The 18,168-nt window shown below is 38.2% G+C and overlaps 1 protein-coding gene across 1 annotated transcript; it reads right to left on the reverse strand.

Annotated features, from left to right (window-relative positions):
* Window positions 1–717: 717 nt before the first annotated feature.
* Window positions 718–1,062, reverse strand: LOC142164148 (uncharacterized). Its single transcript, XM_075221350.1, has one exon. It carries the CDS (start codon window positions 1,060–1,062, stop codon window positions 718–720), a length of 345 nt encoding a protein of 114 aa, XP_075077451.1.
* Between the last annotated feature and the right edge of the window lie 17,106 nt (window positions 1,063–18,168).

Here is an 18,168-nt window from a genome sequence, read left to right on the forward strand (position 1 = left end):
CCCATAATTGGTTGATGTCCCAGAGTAGTAACAGTGCATATCTCCAGCTGTGAAAATTTTGTTAACTGCATACCAATTTGCATCATTGAGTAAACCATATATTTAACAAGTGGCGTCGAGAATTGTCGACCAAGTCTGCCCCTAACAAAACATGTACATTCAGTGAATGAATGTCCATATTGTTGTGCCAATAGATTGAGAAAAGTAATGTAACTTGGATTGGGTATTTGCTGTGATTCTCTGCAAGAAACCAATTTCAATGGAATTCTGAAGTAGCTGTGCACTTCCAGTATGCTAGCGTAATGAGAACCTTGACCTTACTGCTCGTAATCCTTCATGCTTATGGTAGATTCTCCAATTAAATGAACAGTATTTGCTAAAACCACCATTTGAAGTCTGATCAACATGTAAGGCATGTCAAAAGGAGTTGTTCCTGCAAAACAGAAAGCTGAGTTATTAGAAAAATGTAACCTTTCAGTTTTAACCATCTCCTTCCTCGCTTGCATTCTTATTGTCTTGCAACTTTCACCCTTAGATAAGGACATTGTAATTTGTCATTATTGACAATTCTTTTGGCTTTTGTATCCAGCTCTTTAAAACACTGTGCTTCGATGTTGCCCATATTAAGTGGTTGATTCGCTAGATGGTCTGCCAAGCAATTCCCTTCTATCATGATATGTGATAGTTTCACATGAATTCTTGACATTGCCTTTGCGATTAAATTTGAAGTGGGTCAATAAGTATTGAAACGCATCCTTCTATAGCGTTCTTCAAGAGGAGCGAGTCAGTTTGCAAAATAACTTGTGCGAATCCTTTTGCTTCACAGTATTTTAGTGCTTCAACAATTGCCAAAGCCTCTGCCTCGTTGTTTGTTGTTTCATGTATCAACTTTCCACAAGCATACTTTATGTTGCCTTCATCATCTCTAAGTGTGTAACCAATTGAGCTCCTGCCTGGATTTCCTCTCGATGCCCCATCGCAATTGACTTTGATCCATCCTTGTGGTGGCATTTCCCATAAAACTTTAGTAACCTTTAATGGAGGCGTGTACTGTTCCAGCATGCATAGAAGTTGTGGCCAGTTTGAGGAACGTTAGCCAAGCTAGGTTTCCTTAGTTTAACAAGTGATTGAATAGTTGTGGACACCTGATATATCACCCTTCTAATCGTTACTGCTTCCCCGTGTTTGTAGCTGTTTCTTCTCTTCCACAACTCCCATAAAATGATAGCCGGAAGTGCTTGAAAAATTGGCTGCAATCTTGGTAACACTTTGAGCGTCCAACACTTCACGATTGCCTGGTGCATCGACATACTCTCCATACATTATGGATAAATTTTGGTTGCTAATAAATAATTACAAAATGGCATTACAAATGATTTCAGAAGCATCTTTTGATTTAACTTATTATTTATGGTCTTATTTGAATCAAATTATTTCATAATTGGCCAAATTGGTATCTTTTGGCTATAATTGCAATAATTTTGCAATTATAGCCCAATCATCTGATATTATACTATTTTTGACCAAAAATTAATCATTTAAAATTTAAAATACTAAGTAATCATTTTTAACTATTTCCATACATAAAATTCATTTTTTACAATTATCATCTATTTTTATAAATTGTTTTATTTAATTTAATTGGGTATTTAAAAAATAGCCAATTCCATTTTCAATTCTAGCCTAATTGAATCAGATCCCAACCAAATTAAATTAGCCCAAAGACCCAGGCCCAAACCTAAATCCTACCCGATCCAATCCCTGGTCCAATCTGGAGCATTGATCAATTCTAATCAACGGTCCAGATCCCCCATACCATAATTAACCTAAATGACTACCCCCCAAGCTCTCATTCTCATCCTCTCATTTGTTCTCATTCTCTCCCCTATTACATCTCTCATCTCTCTCAAAATCCTCTTTGCTAAACCTAGCTCCTTTTACCGGCCGTTGGCTCGCTAGTAACCATGGTGGTTTCACCACCATCCCCAACCCCATGACTCTCTTCCTATGACCGTTTGTTGCTGCCTTGAGGCCCTCAAGGGAACTAGAATGCGGTTCACTCACCTCCCATGGTTTCTTTGCCATTATCAGACCGTCCATAGCCGTTCGAGTAAGATTCTACCATATCCGACTAGAACTTGTGGTTTCTAGGCCGGTTCTCTTTCTTTCTGGGTTGTCTCTATGAAGCCCTAACTACTAGCTCCTGATTTCTTAGATCTGTAATAGATCTGAGTATATTTTGAGTGATACCATTTTCTTGATAATCTTTTCGATTTTTCAAAAGCGTCTCTTCGTCTTGAAAAACTAGGGTTTCTTAACCCCTATTCAAACGCTTTTTCTTCTGATTTTTGGTATTAATCTATGATTTTTACTATGTTTAAATGATTTATTTAAGTTTTTCCTTATCTGATTCATTATGTTGAAAACCCTAATTCTTGGTTTTTTTCTTGGATTCTGAGAACTGTCCTTGCTTATTTGTTCGTTTAATTTGTTCGCATGTCTGTTATTCATGAATATGTTCTATGTTTCTATGACTTTTACCCTATTATGCTAATTAGGGTTTCTAATTTTGCTTCTTCCGCCTATACTATGTTTATTATGTTTATTTATATAAATTTGTGTTAATTCCTCTAATTAGTACCATTCTTTCTAGTTGAATTCCTGACTATATGTGAATTTTAATTTACTATGCTTATTAGGGTTTCTGATTTTACTCCTTCTTGCCTACGTTGTGACTATTCCGTTTATTTTACAGCAATTTGTGTTAATTCCCTTAATCCTTACTACTCCTATTTGAATCCTTAATTTCCTGTAATTGATATCTTTCACTCATCTCTTGTGATGATTTCCTTACTGATTTTCAACCTTTGAAATATTTTGTACCTTATTTTGTGGTTGATTATGCAGTCAAATTGATTCTTAGACATTTTCCTTTATTAGAATTTGTCGAACCTAGCCTCTATTACATGCTCTATACTATGCTTATTTCCTTATCTGTTGTATTCCAGTCTCATATGATTTCCTTCCTTATATGTCTTTACCGTTTGAAGTTAATTCCCTTAATTAAGGGAGTACTTATACTAAATTTATACTAATTGATACCTAGTTCCATAATTACTGCTTGACTTTGATTCTTACCTTATTATTCTACCTAGTTTCAAATTATATATATGCCCTCTCATTAACACACACAGACACAAACACATTTTGGTCCAAAACAGTCTCTCACACACTAAAAGCTCTCTGCCCTCTTTTGTGATTACTTAATACTATTCTATGTTAGCCGACTGCAAGCCAAGGCTAACTACTGTACTCTCCTATTCTGCACCTTTTGTTTGCTGTCACTTTACCGGTATGTCCTGATTTCAATTAAAAGTTTCAAAACAACATGTTTCTCTTATTACTTCAATTCCTCCTATTTCTAGTATATTTTTACTTATGGTTCTGTTATTCAACTTGCAATTAATAGGTTTACTACATTGTTTCATCAACATGCTCCTAAATGTGTCCCCTCCCTTAGACTCAACATGTTTATAAAGTGTTATCCCCTTTCTAGTGTACCCCAATGTGACTCTCCCTTACTAATGTTCTATGTAAAGTAGTTGGATATCTTTAAGTGACCTAATTCTATATTAATTCTGAGGTTCCTTAACCTTTTAGCATGCTGCTGATTCTGTACGTAAGTGATCCTATAACTATGTGTTTACCTATGTGTCCCCAAATCCCTTGATCCCCTATTTGTGACTTCTGAACCTGCTTTGGTTCTATGATCTCTGGCTGTGTATGAACCTGTCTTAGGGGTGTTGTGTTTGGACTATTGTTTACTACTCCACTCTTTTTTCAAAACTGTCTTTGTTGTCTTTTGCAAAACTATTTCCAACAAGTCCCTTTTCAAACTGTTTCCCTGCTTATATCATTCCAAGCACTCTTACACCTACTCTTAGGTTTTAAGTTTTTCCCCTCTAATGTGTGACTTCTTGGGGATCCCTATGAGATCCCTTTAAACTTTGATACATTAGAGCTGGCTCTTCCACAATGCACTTATTAAATTATGGCTATGAAATCTAGGTGTGAGCACTGCCCGGGATTCCTTGAGGTCCTTAGGGAACTCTGACACACCCGAATTATATGAAAGGCTATGAGGCAATCTAGAGAAATTTTGGAAATCTGGGCCTACTGGTAGGCTCCCTGTAGAGTAACTTCTTATTTTTCTTATCTACTTATGTAATTCATTCGATATTGGCCTATAATAATTTGTAAACAAACATTGGGGTTTGGATAGTGAAATAGGAGGGTAGCTATGCATGTTATAGATATCAAAAGGGTAGTAACAATTTTGATGATCTTTGTCTTATTATTTGAGTCCAAAACCATTGTCTTATTATTTGAGTCATACAAACATGCTTTACATGTAAATTATTTGATTCAACTATTTATTTGTTAATGGACTAGTTCGTGAATATAAGTTTGATCGGGACCCACCATTGTGGACCGAGAGGGGTGCCTAACACCTTACCCTCAAGGTTATTTTGAGCCCTTACCCTAATCTCTAGTAATGAAACCAATCCAAGAGTTAATCGCTCTAGGTGCCTTAACGCACCATAACTTGTTAGGTGGCAACTCTTCAAATACCCAATTCCCAAAAGGAAATGAGTTATTACCCCCATGAATGTCGAAACCCGGACTTCTCTCGGCTGGGGGAAAAAAGGGGGCGCGACAATTGTAAGAATTTAAGGAAAGCTCTATTGAGGTATGTATGGCTAAAACTCCCTCTTCTTAGAAATTCAGCTCCCTTGGTGTCCATGCAAATGTGGTAAGCCTGAAATTTGATTGATGTAGTACTTGATATTTCAAATGAATTGATGTTGCAAGAATATATGTGAAAAATGTGTCTCAATGTGTTCAATATGCTATTCTTGGCAAATTGAGGATGTGTGAAGAATGTGAACTATGTGCTAAAATGCCTAGATTTCAAGTTAAGTTTAAACTGTGGTTATAATGCCAAACTATGTGAAATCCTCTCTATGCTTACAACCTGAATTGCTCTTGTATGTGCCTATTATCTTAAATTGCAAGGTTAATGTTGAAAGTGGAGATGATGTGAAATGTGAATTATGAAATGTGGCCAAGTGCCAGGTATGATGTGATAATTATGGCCCCAAGTGCCGATGATCTGATATATGTGAAACAAAAATTGAAGTGAGATGATTGATGGAAAAGGGAAACGTCTTGGTAAGATGCCTTTGCCAATTGGGTCGTGATCGGACGCCATGCTGCACACATGGTGGTAATATACTGATATTGAAATCGGAAAGTGAGAATGAAATTGTGATTGATGTATATGTCTCAAATGAGGCAGCTTAGCCGATCGGACCGTGATCGGACTCCGGGCAAGAAAATGGTGGTATTGTGAATGATGATGTAACAATATTAAATATCCCAACCTAAAGCTATGGAAATTGTGTGAAAGCTATGTGATCCCTTATTTGAGGATGTGGTGATTGTTTAAAGCTTTGTTGATCCTTATGATTTCTTTATTCTTGTATGGTTGTTCTTTCTAGTGAGATGGTGTTTAGTTGTACATACTAGTGCTATTCGACGGCATTAACGTCCCTTTTATTGGGGGCGCTACATCTTTAAATGGATGTAGATGGTTCCATAGCAAGCAGTGTTGGTCGCTGCTAGTGACGTATCTTCCATTCAGCTGACTTTGTAAGCCCCACTTCATTTTGGGGTCTTGTACCGTTTTTTATCATGTACTTTGTATTTTGAGGTATAACCGAAGCCTTGTTGCCGACATTTCCATATTACTCTTTAGTTATATTTAGAGGCTCCGTAGACAGGTTGTGGGTGGTGTTTGATATTGGAAATTAAATTAGAAATATTGGTATTTGGAAAATATGTTTTTCTTCATATCTACAAAAATTATCATATTTTGGATATTATGGTTGAAATGGATAATGGAAACAAAATGGAAGTTGTTAATGAAATATTTAAAAAGTATGATTAATGGAGTTCATCTCCTCTTTATTCATGAATTATTTTGGGTAGAATGAATATTTACAGGTTTGCTCAGTCAGGTTTACTCGATTGAGCACCGGTCGCGCCTCCCGAGGTTGGGGCGTGACATGTATGAAAATGCGGTACAAAATTTCTATGCATCTCTCTTCACTGTTGAGGGGGATCACATATGTGTGCTAGTAAATGGAGTAGACATTGTACTTGACGCTTCAGCATTTGGAAAGGTTCTCCAAATTCCAGGTGAAGGAATGTCCTCAGTCAAAGGTATTTGTGGTGCCAACTTTAGGAGAGCTATTATGAAAGAAAAAGCTATTCAACAGGAGGAACAGGTGCATAAAAGGTACTATTTCCTGAGTATCAGCTTCTCTTTGAGCTAGTTACTAAGGTGCTTTTACCTTGTTCTGAGAGGCGGTCTATTGCTACAAAGTCTGCTATGGTCTTAATGGAGGCTCTTGATGAGTTTGTCCCGATCAATCTGCCAACAATCATGATTGATCATATGCAAAAGGTGGCAAACTTTAAAGGTGTGAATCATGGGCTACCATATGGATTTTTCTTCACTCAAGTGTTTAAATTTTACAAGGTTCCTTTAGGTAATCCTAGAGTGGGAACACGCAAGCAAACCTTCTCTAAAACCACCCTGGAAGCATATGAGTGCGTAGAAAGGGTTGGTGGAAACATCTCGACCATTTCTCAGTTGATCAATGCTCAAAATGCTGCTTATAAAGAGATCAGACGGTTGAGGCCTCAGAATGCCATATTAGAAACTCAGCTTAGTAAAGCGGTTAAAGGACTCAGTTCCATTAATGAAGAAGCTGCCCGCCTGACAAAGGAAAATGATAAGCTTTGCGCAAAACTGCTTGAAGAGAAGCTGTCTGCAAATGCCCGACTGGACCTTGTTCTCAAAACCCTTGCTGCTTCTCTCTCCTAGTCTTCCTCGTCTAGTGCCTCTTAGATACCCCCTAGTGACCAGTGTCTTCTGTTATGATATGTTGTGGCTGCTGTTTCTATTTTTATTTGTCTTTTTGCTGATGGAATGCTGGATTTCACCATTACTGCTCCTGTTTTGCTAAGTCCATTGTTAATATCAATGAAACAACTCATCTTTTTGCGTCTACAATGTTGTTTTCCCTTGGCTTCTATTTTCTGTCATGTTGTGTGCACATATGTGGCATGAGTTGCCTGTGTTAGACTTCTTTATGTTGTTTGCCTGCTTGTATATTTTTAATGATGCCAAAAGGGGGAAGATAGATATGTAGTGAGTAGTATATGCACTGTGATAGTAGGTGTATGTATTGTGAAATGGGGGATCAAAAGCAAAAGGTTAGGGGGAACTTGTGAAGTTCATGGTACCTCATCTGGTTATTTCTGATCTAAACAAATACTATCAATGCCTAAGTTTGTCATCATCAAAAATGGGGAAATTGATGGGTTCTAAATGTCCCTGTCTTATGCTTCTTATGTTTTGATGATCTAACAAACCTATTGTTAAGAACTAGATAGAGAACCTGACTCACTTGGTACACATTTCAAACGAACGAAGTTCAGTCTGAACTCCAGCAAATGCACTGCTATAAAGAGGAACACGACAGGGACCTGATCCCTTGGTGTTCTCTGACAGAAGTACAAGTTAACTATACAGCTTGAACACAACTGCAGAAAGTGACTATCTGCAACTATAAATGCGACAGTGCAGTAGTCACTTCCCATTGGGAAGAAGCGTGTACCAAGAATTGACATCACCATGTGATGTCTTTTGTAGTATAACAACCTGGTGCAAGTCACAAGAACTCACTTGAGCATTTGGTTATATTCTCTCAAGCATTAAAATGTTGATCTAGCATTGAAGTCACAAGTGTGTCAAGAACAAGAAGACAACTCCACTAAAGGATCAGTTTCACAATGAGTCTATGTGTATCCGTAATTGAGTTGTAATCTTGTTATTTGTTCTTCATTGTAACTCCTATCTTTATTTCTTAGAAGCTGTGTTTTAGGAAACTCAAAATCACAAACTATCTAAGTTTGTGTTGTGACTAGAGTTAGTCATAAGTCAAAGTCTTTGTAACTAGAGAGTGACAAAATGGCTTGTGGTAAGAGTATCACAAGTTAGTTAAATTGACGTCTTTATAATAGAGTCATTACAAAGTGGCTTGGAATAGTGAGATTACAAGTTAGTGAAGCTGAAAGCCTACAATGTAGGTCATGGTTTTTGTCCCCTTGAGTGGAATTTTTCCACGTAAAAATCGTGTGTCACTTTTACTTACTATTTCATAAGTATTCTTAGTGAAAACTCATAGAGGATCAGGTACTTTATAGTTTGAGGGACTCATATAAACTAACAAAATGTAAATCTGGGCATTTGCCCCTGTCCAAAATCACCATACAAACCTAACAAAATCATCAAATGTCCAATCTGTGGTCAAATACTCAAAAGTCAAACTTGGTCAACTTTTCCAACTTAAAGCTTCAAACATGAAATTCATTCTTCCAAACCAATTCGGTATCACCTGAGAACCAAAACCGACGATTCACACAGGTCATAATACATTATACGAAGCTACTCAGGACTTCAAATAGCTGAACGAAGGGAAAATGCTCAAAACGATCGGTCGGGTCGTTACATTCTCCCTTACTTAAACATATGTTCGTCCTCGAACGTGCCTAGAGTGGTTCCAAAGCCATCAAATCGTCGTGTAACCTTACCATGCACATACCCGGGGATGATCGCATGTCACCCGAATCCATGTAAGCCTGACAACATAACATAACTAAAGATCATTACTTAAACCATAGCCATAAGTCTTAGAACCCAATTTTCAACATCTGAAATTCCTTACAAGACCCAAATCTCGCATCTGCACACTCTATAAGTCTTAACTAACTGCATCAAGCCATAACCATAACCCAAGATGTAATCAGATGAAACACCACATAACTTGCATACTCGTAGCAATAATTTTCGTTCACAGTAGCATCTCAAAAACACACTCGGTACAGGTAATGGACCTCATATCAAGTAAAATCTCGTTCAAAACCTTCGTAAGCTGCCGATGATGAAAGAAATACGCAAAAACTCATAACTACCCATCATACCAACAAGTCATGGGGCTCTCTCTCTCTCTCTCTCTCGTCCGACAAATACCTAGGTCAAATTATAAGTCGACTTCTGATATTATTCTTCCAAACATAACGTAATCAAATCTGATAGTATCTATTCTAGGTCCAATAAACTCATCTCATCAAACACAACTATTCTAGTGATAAGTCACACCAATACGACCTAAAGCCATAGACCGTGCAATCTGTGCACCAATAAGCAACAATTCAAATGCACTCAAACATGGAAAATGACTGAAATGAGAGAACCGTCCCGCAATCTCAACAAGTACCACCATAAACGCAAAGCTACGAACCCTTTACACATAGTAGAACCAAAACATATGGATCTAACACAAAGGATCATATCCCAACGTAACCCCACTGCAATGCGTGACCCATTCAGACACTGGTCCATATGAAATACTCAAGCCACAATGCTTAAAATCAACAACTACACGCAAGTCGACATCAAGTACATGAAGTGCATGACCATAACCATGGAGAAGCGAATAACAGCACATGTCACAAATAGGAAAGACCATAACCAATGTGTAATCAACCATTCCACACCCCAATCACCAAAGCACACGAAATCCGTTATAAGGCCAAAATAGATCCGCACCAAGTGTGCATATAACCAACGAATCACAACCCATCTTAGCATAGAAGATTAACACATAGAACATATTAAAACACGAACAAGATCAACTCTAACCAAATAGCACACTCCTTAACTCTAACAGTTCTGAGTCCACAAATCCAGCTCGATGTAGAATACACATCCTCATTGGGCCTACCAATGGGCCCCCAAATCAACTTCGTTCATCCCCAAATGGGTAAATAGCCCTCAAAAGTCCACAATGATCTAACCGTGGCACGTACTACCATCTAGCTAACTTTGGCCATCTTCAGAGTCCGCAACCATGAAACAATCTGCTTCCAAGAACTCCCAATCTCCAAATCCATATAACACATAAAGCACCATAGCCGATCCAAACTCCACCACCCGAATGACTAACACATCACTCATACATGATCATCCCGATCATAAATAATTCTATAATTCTTCTATGCCATATACCAAAATTTGAACATGAACAGTCTATCAACCTGACGACTACCACAATACCAATGAAGCATCTGTAACTCAAAACACTGTGCGCCTTCTAAAATGTGCAACCTTCTAAAGTAATACCACGTAGTTATAACATTCAAAACTTGACCGCCACCTTGTACATGGAAATCTCAATCCCACAGGATGCACCGCATCTATCATGTCATCATATGAAAAGCACGAGAATCTCATAATCAACTCCGAGTCAAAAGTAGAATACAAACCCAATTAGTCAGAAACCTTCCACTTGATCCCATCCAAGAGAAAATCATAACACACAACATACTTCTCATGCCGGTAGAAAATATCAATCTCAACCCGTGGTGGAAATTATCTAGAACTATACGAAACCCACTTGCACATAACAAAGCCATCAGAACTGAATCCCTCTAACTCAACCAAGTCATGCAGGTCGCCAAGCCCAAGATTATTTCCACCAAACACCTATAGAGACTCACCACATCATAAGTACCCAAAGAACCGATCCTATCAATTACTATGCTGATCCAACCTACTACCAAGCTATCCTATTTGTTTGAGTTCCTTCCGAATTATCCTCAAATTGACACTTCTCCTTGCTAGAACACCACAATCCTTACCCAAAGCTCACCACAACAGATCCTAGCATAAAACCACACCGCCCTACGTCCCATAAGCCACTGTATTCCCTCTCAAGCACCCCAAAAGTACCATAACTGAGACATCCACTCTTAAGAGACCTTCTATGAATTTCAAATTGCTCCTTTTACCCTTATGATACTAAAATGTAGAATCCATAGTGATACAAAAATACCGTAAGTCCCGACACCATCAAATACAAATCTCAGATTCTAGCCATATTCAAATCTAGAGAATTCTCAATTGCTACATATAAATCTTAAACCCATTAGAACCTTCTTAAGAGCCATCCACTATACTCAAATCTCAATTGCACCGCCCAAACAGTCCGAACGACATGTGCTCCTTTAGCACAATAACACCCAAAGAAGTAACCCCGCCTTAACGCAACCGAGAGAATTCCTACTCTATGTGCACTACATCCTTCATGAATAACAACTAAATCATTACATAATTCCCATATACTCGTCAATTGTAATACACTATGCATCTAGAAATTTCCTTGCTTAAGTCATCCTCAAAACCCACCTCTACAAGTCATAACCGATCCACACGTATGCCTTAGAACGAAACCAATACAACACGTGACCATGCAGTCAAATCGTCTATAGCAGACTTCCCCACTTGGATAAAAACCATAGATTAAAACACTCAATAACTCACAATGCCCATACTTTATTACTGCCATAATACCATAGTGAGATTCAACTAAATTCTTCATAAGCTCATGTAACACAAACCATATAATGCCTCAAATAATCTACTAAGCTCGCATTCATCTTCCTCAAGCGATCCAAACTCAAGTTGCAACACATATAACCCACACCATAAGAGAAAAATCTCCACAAAAACATCATAGGGATCACATAACCTCTGGACACCCCATAGAAGATAACCCACCTGCTTAGCCTCAAAATGGCATCTATCATGTCCTACCACAGCCACAACCACTAAGCATTCACTAAATCTTCCCGAGTGTATGCTCATCAACAAAACATAAGAATCTACTTCATCCCACGAAGGAACATGTCACGCCCCAAAAACCGAGGGGCACGACCGGCGCTCGACCGGGTAGCCCCCAGCCAAGCGGACCTGGGTGCCTTTCCTATTCCACGTGATACCCTGTGTTTCCATTACCCATTAACCAAGTGAAATAGCTATTTATAAATTTAAACACATTCTTACGAGATTTACATAGCATACATAGTTACTTAGCGTGGTTTACAAGTTATACTGCCCAAAATACATAAGTACATAACCCACATTTCCTGCCTACAGAGCCTCTAGAGATACAAAAGAGTGTTACAATACTTGCCGGTAACAAGGCTCCGGCTATACCTTACGCAAATACCAAAATAAAATTTTCGGGAGGATAAGAGGCATGAGCCACGCAGGGCCCCGAGAGGAAAAGGGGCTCACCAATTCAGCTGATGGGAGGTGAAGGAGTGCTACTGTCGGTGGGCTGGAGTACCTGTTATGGAACCACCTACAATCATAACACGAATGTAGCGTCCTCGGCAAAAGGGACGTCAGTACATTTGAATTGTACTGGTATATATGAACAAACTTTACCTCAAGTAAAATCAAGAAATACACAGATAACAAACAGTAATAGAATCAACAATCAAATGAACATGAAAGGAACAACCAAAGCCAAATAAACTCCACAATCTCTCTTTTTCCCCTTTCAACATTATTTCATCACATCAATGATTTCATAACTTTCACATATTTTTATTTCAATAGTGATTTCGATCACTTTTCCACCCTTATTACCTCGGCCACCCTTATCACCACAACCCACACCTTATAACTTCGAGTTGCGGCGCGCAACCCGATCACACCGGACAATCATATGTCACATGACAACAACAACAATTCACAAAGAATTTTCATAAACATCAATACCATTTCCATCATATGCAACACCCCGTACACAATTTAAGTCACAACAATAATTTCCCGTGACAAGTCACATATGATATTACCACGATTGTTTCAATTGCATCAATTACGATTTCTTTCCATCATTTGTTACACAGCTCTTACCACATAAACACATTCACACACACACTTGGTTTGTTGCCATTTACTTACACCATTATATCAGGAGACTTAACCAACAACATTCAAGGCATATTAATCACAAGAATTCGCAAATAGTCTGCATAAGTAACACATACCAATTACTCGTACACCAAACAAGGTGACTTTACAAAGGCTAAAGTTAGCCTTACATACCTGGAGTAGAATTCCCTTTTTAACTTCTACTTTCAATTCATCAACAGCCTAGTACCGTCAATCTAGTTCACAAGTTAACACATATAACTTAGAATTGAAGTTCACAAACTCAACCCGAACTTACTTAGGTTATCAACCCCTATTTTGCAAATCTTTACTTCTACCCAATTCCTCTTACTAGATTCTAGGTTTTAAAGGACATGCATGTGTATTTCAACTTCCATTTTCAAGAATTAAAGAATGAGAATCCCCCTTTTTGTTTAAATTTGAAAACAATGAAAAAGGGTTGGGGATTTTACCTGCAAGAACGGAGATGAAGACAATTACTTGAAATTCCCCGGCCCGAGTGACTTTGAAGAATCAAATTGATGAAGCTAGGACTTTATCTCTCAAGAATTCTCTCTTCCCTCTCTCTATTTTTGTTCAGAAAATATGTTAAAATAAAGGGTTGGGGTGTTTTATTGAAGAAGGGGTCGGGTTTAAAATTTAGAAAAATAGGAGCCCGAGTTACGTATGCGATCGCACTTTGCGATCGCAGAGTGGAAATGCGGTCCGCAGAAAGGACCGCAAAAGTGCTCCCAAATTCTGAACACACTGCCTGGGTATGTGGCAAAAATGCGGTCCGCATACCCATTATGTGGTCGCATAGTGCACCGCAGAACTGCCCTTCACAAAATCCCAAGGTAAAAATGCGACGACTATGTGGTCCGCATATCCGTTATGCGATCGCATATTGGACCACATATTTAACCTCAAATTCGACCAACACAATGATTCACTTTGCGGCTATTATGCGGTCCGTATACCTGATATGCGACCGCATTCTCGACCGCAGAATCACATTTTTGGAAAACAGTATATCTTGACTTTTTATCGCATAAATCTGTACAAAAGATCCGAACTGCGGTGAGCAAGATTTCCGCGAAGAATTTTACACATTCCTAACACATATTCAGGACTTGGCACCACGAGCTACCCGGTTTTGAGTACAAGTTTTCATGGGGCCTTACAAAACAACATGAAACTTCCCTCAACATGCACATAACACGAGATTGTACAACACATCAAGATAGAAATCAAACACCGTATAGTCCTTTTGACATCCTTGACAGACTCTTCTCGTCACATCAAATCCATCTGAACACATCTTGCAGACACAACATACTCATCATTTAACAATCCAACCACTGACCAAGCCACAAGCCCCACTCCTAGGGACACAACCAGACATAAAAGTCCAAAAACACATGCTTACACAACTAAAACCACCGAGTCCAAGTTGCAGTCAAAACCTGACCTCAAGTCCTCGAGAATGCCCAACTCCAAACACAGAAGAACATATCTCCCACCTCATCTATGGAATCACAAGTCGTCGATGCACAACTAATAACGAGCACTCATAGACGTATATGAGTGAGTTGAAGGGAATTCAAAAAGGTACGTTTCAAGCTAAATCAATGTTGCAAGATGAGGAAATACAAATGGGAGGTTTATCCTAAATGCCCTGTAGCCTTTCAAAGATAGGCATGGACGTCATCATACCAATCCGCAAGAATCTACTAGACACTTGCTCATGATTTATTGAACCTATGAACCTAGAGCTCTGTTACCAACTTGATCCAAAATCTAACGAGTCATGATGGTACCTAACCCATCCTGTTAGGTAAGCAAATTAACAATAGTCCAATTCAAATGAGATTTACTGAGAAAATAAATGATGAGATAACTGAACTTTTATACAACAACCTAAGGACTAGTAGTACAAATGTTGAGCTTCTAAGACTTAGAGTGTCACGCCCCATATCTAGGGAGGTATGGTTGGCACTCAGTGCCATACTCGACCCAGACGTACAACTCTATAATTGTGAACTCTTGAGGGGTAACTCTCAACTTAGGCCGATGAGGTCGGCCTTACCTGCAAATAATAATACCAATCAAGGCCGATGAGGCCATATTCTGAATCATCTAAAAATAGCATCTCTCTCATTTGAGGGGTAAACATACCCAAAGGCTCATATACATAACAATGCAAGCCCATGAGGCTGCATGAAGGTCTCCAGCCAGCAATACCAAGCTGAACATATACACATGGCTAGCAAGGTCACAATACTATTATGTAAAATACACAAGACTCGCCTACAAGCATCTAGAGACAACTAAACTATATCATTATCGGAGCAGGGCCTTGACCTACACATCAAACATGTATATATAAAATGGACTCCAAGTTCTCGACCCGGTAATTCTGAGGAAGTGGAGCTTACCAACCAACCTGATGTTTGACTCTGTCTGCTGGGAGGGTCTGTCCAACTACCAACGAGGACTTGCAAGCATGAAATGTAGCATCCCCAGCAAAAAAGGACGTTAGTACGAAATAACGTATCGAGTATGTAAGGCAACAAAATAACTAAAAGCTAAAACTGAATTGATAATATAATAACTGAATCTAATTGAGAGTCAAATATGATCTGAAGATATGCTTACCAGCTGATACTGACTCAACTTACTCAATATAGTAAGTAAAATAGATGTCTAGCTCTATAAGGTTCGGTACGTGTAACTGCTCTGCCATAGTAGGCTCGCTCATAGGCGCTTGGCCATACTAGGCCTATATCTCGGCCATTATGGGCTAGCTCATAGGTTGTCAACCACAGAAGGCTCGGTATATAACTTACGATTTAATCAAAGGTTGCCCAAAAGAGTCCTGCCCATCGATTATAGTTCAATAGTGGTGAAAATATATATATACACACACCCCCACACCCAATATCTTGATTGGAATAGGACATTACTTAACTGAATATAAAGTCACGATAAGGGAGAAAACTATAACTTATGAGACTAGGATAATGTACATAAATTCAGGAATACAAACTTCTCATTATGTATTGCTATCAAATGCATGTAGTTACTGGACCATGCAAATATGACGGAAATGTTTAGCCTTAACATACCTTACCCATGAAGTTACAATTGTTTCACAAGTCTTCAAACCTCTTACGGATGGTAATCTATATCATCCAAAGGATTAGTATTAATATCAACTTCATAATAGCGAAGTTCGTTTAGTCATTTTATCGAAAAACTTATGTGCATAACTTCATAGGGTCTATAGTTCAAATTCAACACGTTCTAGCACAATGATCTTCATCTTCACTTCCATTCATACTCACCGTGATATCCATACCTTTGAAATTCTATTTGGTATCTTAAAACATGTAAAAACAACCCACATAACATAGTTTAACTTCAAGTTTCATAGTTTCTAGTTTCTTCAAGAATCCTCCAACAAAATTCAACACAACACTTGTAAAAACTTAAGATTTGGTTATGGAAAATGAAACTTGCCTCAAATATACCAAGAACCCTCTATTCATTAACTTACGTCAGCGCCAAGTCACTTCCTAAGTCCTCACAATGAGAAGAAAAAAGGGTTAATGGTAACCACAATTTTCTTTACATCAAACTTGCATGGTTTATCTTTGGATTCACATTAGGATTATGGGGGGAACCCTTGGAGAGCATCTAAGAGGGTTTAGGAACAGTTTTGTTTGAGAAACATGAGTTAAAATGACTTAGAATTGACTTAAATACAAGTTGGATTTTTACATCGACTTTGTAGGTCTCAAGGGAGGTGCACGCACAGTCTCGTAAAAATGTGAATATATCTCTACTCTGATATCGTATCATGAATGGTTTAATGAGTTAGAAACTAGACTTATGGACCTTCAATTATGTAGGTGGGGTCCCCATGATTTAAATTAAATTAGGAGAAAAGCTCAATTACATTTGACCTAATTTTCAGCACATTTAGGGATGTAACTTGTGATGACCTTTGGCAACATTTATTTCACAACTCGTTTGAATTCAAAACATAACACACAACTATGATAAGACTAAAATAACTCATAACATAACCTGCTTATCACGTTATGTACCTTAGTCTCACCCTATAAGTACATATTACAACATTTCCAACTTGTCGACTATCGACAAAAAATATTTTCTTCAATTCGTTTAGCTTCTAACCCTTCAAACCCTCTTGATACTTGTTATTCATGATCTTAAATATTTGTAACCTACAAGGTAACATGATTAAATTACTTTATGTACTTTCAAAGATGATCTCTAATAGAATGTAAGTGTCCACCAAACCCTATAAAGAACTAGGTTCTCTATTAGGTTCGACAATACACACACATAGCAGCAAATAAATGGCAAGAGGAATTTTACGTGAAAAATTCCCAGCTCAACGGGATTAAAAACCACGACCTACCCTTGTAGGAGTCCAACTTCACTACTGAGCAACTTTCAGATTACAACCTATGCAACCTAGAAATTAAACTCTTAATTCCTCACTAACTTGTAATAATCTATCACAAGCCAATTTGTAATAACTCTATTACAAAGACATTACAACATGACTAACTCTAGCCAAGACTCGAACACACTGGTTTAAGGTTTACAAAGGGCTTCCTATAGAATGCTTGTAAATAAGCTAGATAGGAATTGCAATTTGAAGAACTATTACAAAGTCACAACTCAAATGTGGGAATTGGTCCGTAGTTGCTTTGTTCTTTGTTCTTGAAGTACTTGAAACTTGCTTGCTGAATAGACACGTGAGTGAGCTTGAATAAGATCTCTAAGTATTCATGTTTTTTGTTTTACCTCCCTTGAATGCATATATACATGTGTGATATCACTTACAATGATGTAAGCAAGTTAGATAAAAAGTTTTCCATGGAAAGTTGACTGTAGCACTGTTCGTGAACTGTATCGTGTGCAGGCAGCAACTTTCCAGCTGGAAAGTTCACTTCATACAGTCTCCTCGAGAATTGGTAGGGACATGTTGCCTCAGCTGTTCCTTCCACTCTAATGAGTTGAATCACAACGCACGCTGAATCATAACCTAGAACCTTGTGATGTCGAGGTCTTGTAAATGTATAACAGGTTCCTTATCTAGTTCTGGATAGCAAGTTTGTTAGATCATCAAAACATAAAGTAAAGTACTCATAACCGAAGTACTTGTAACCTATCAATCCCATTTCTGAGCCTACATAAATTGACTTACGACG

Source organism: Nicotiana tabacum, chromosome 1 (assembly GCF_000715075.1).
Source record: "Nicotiana tabacum cultivar K326 chromosome 1, ASM71507v2, whole genome shotgun sequence".
In the NCBI taxonomy this organism is placed as follows: domain Eukaryota; kingdom Viridiplantae; phylum Streptophyta; class Magnoliopsida; order Solanales; family Solanaceae; genus Nicotiana; species Nicotiana tabacum.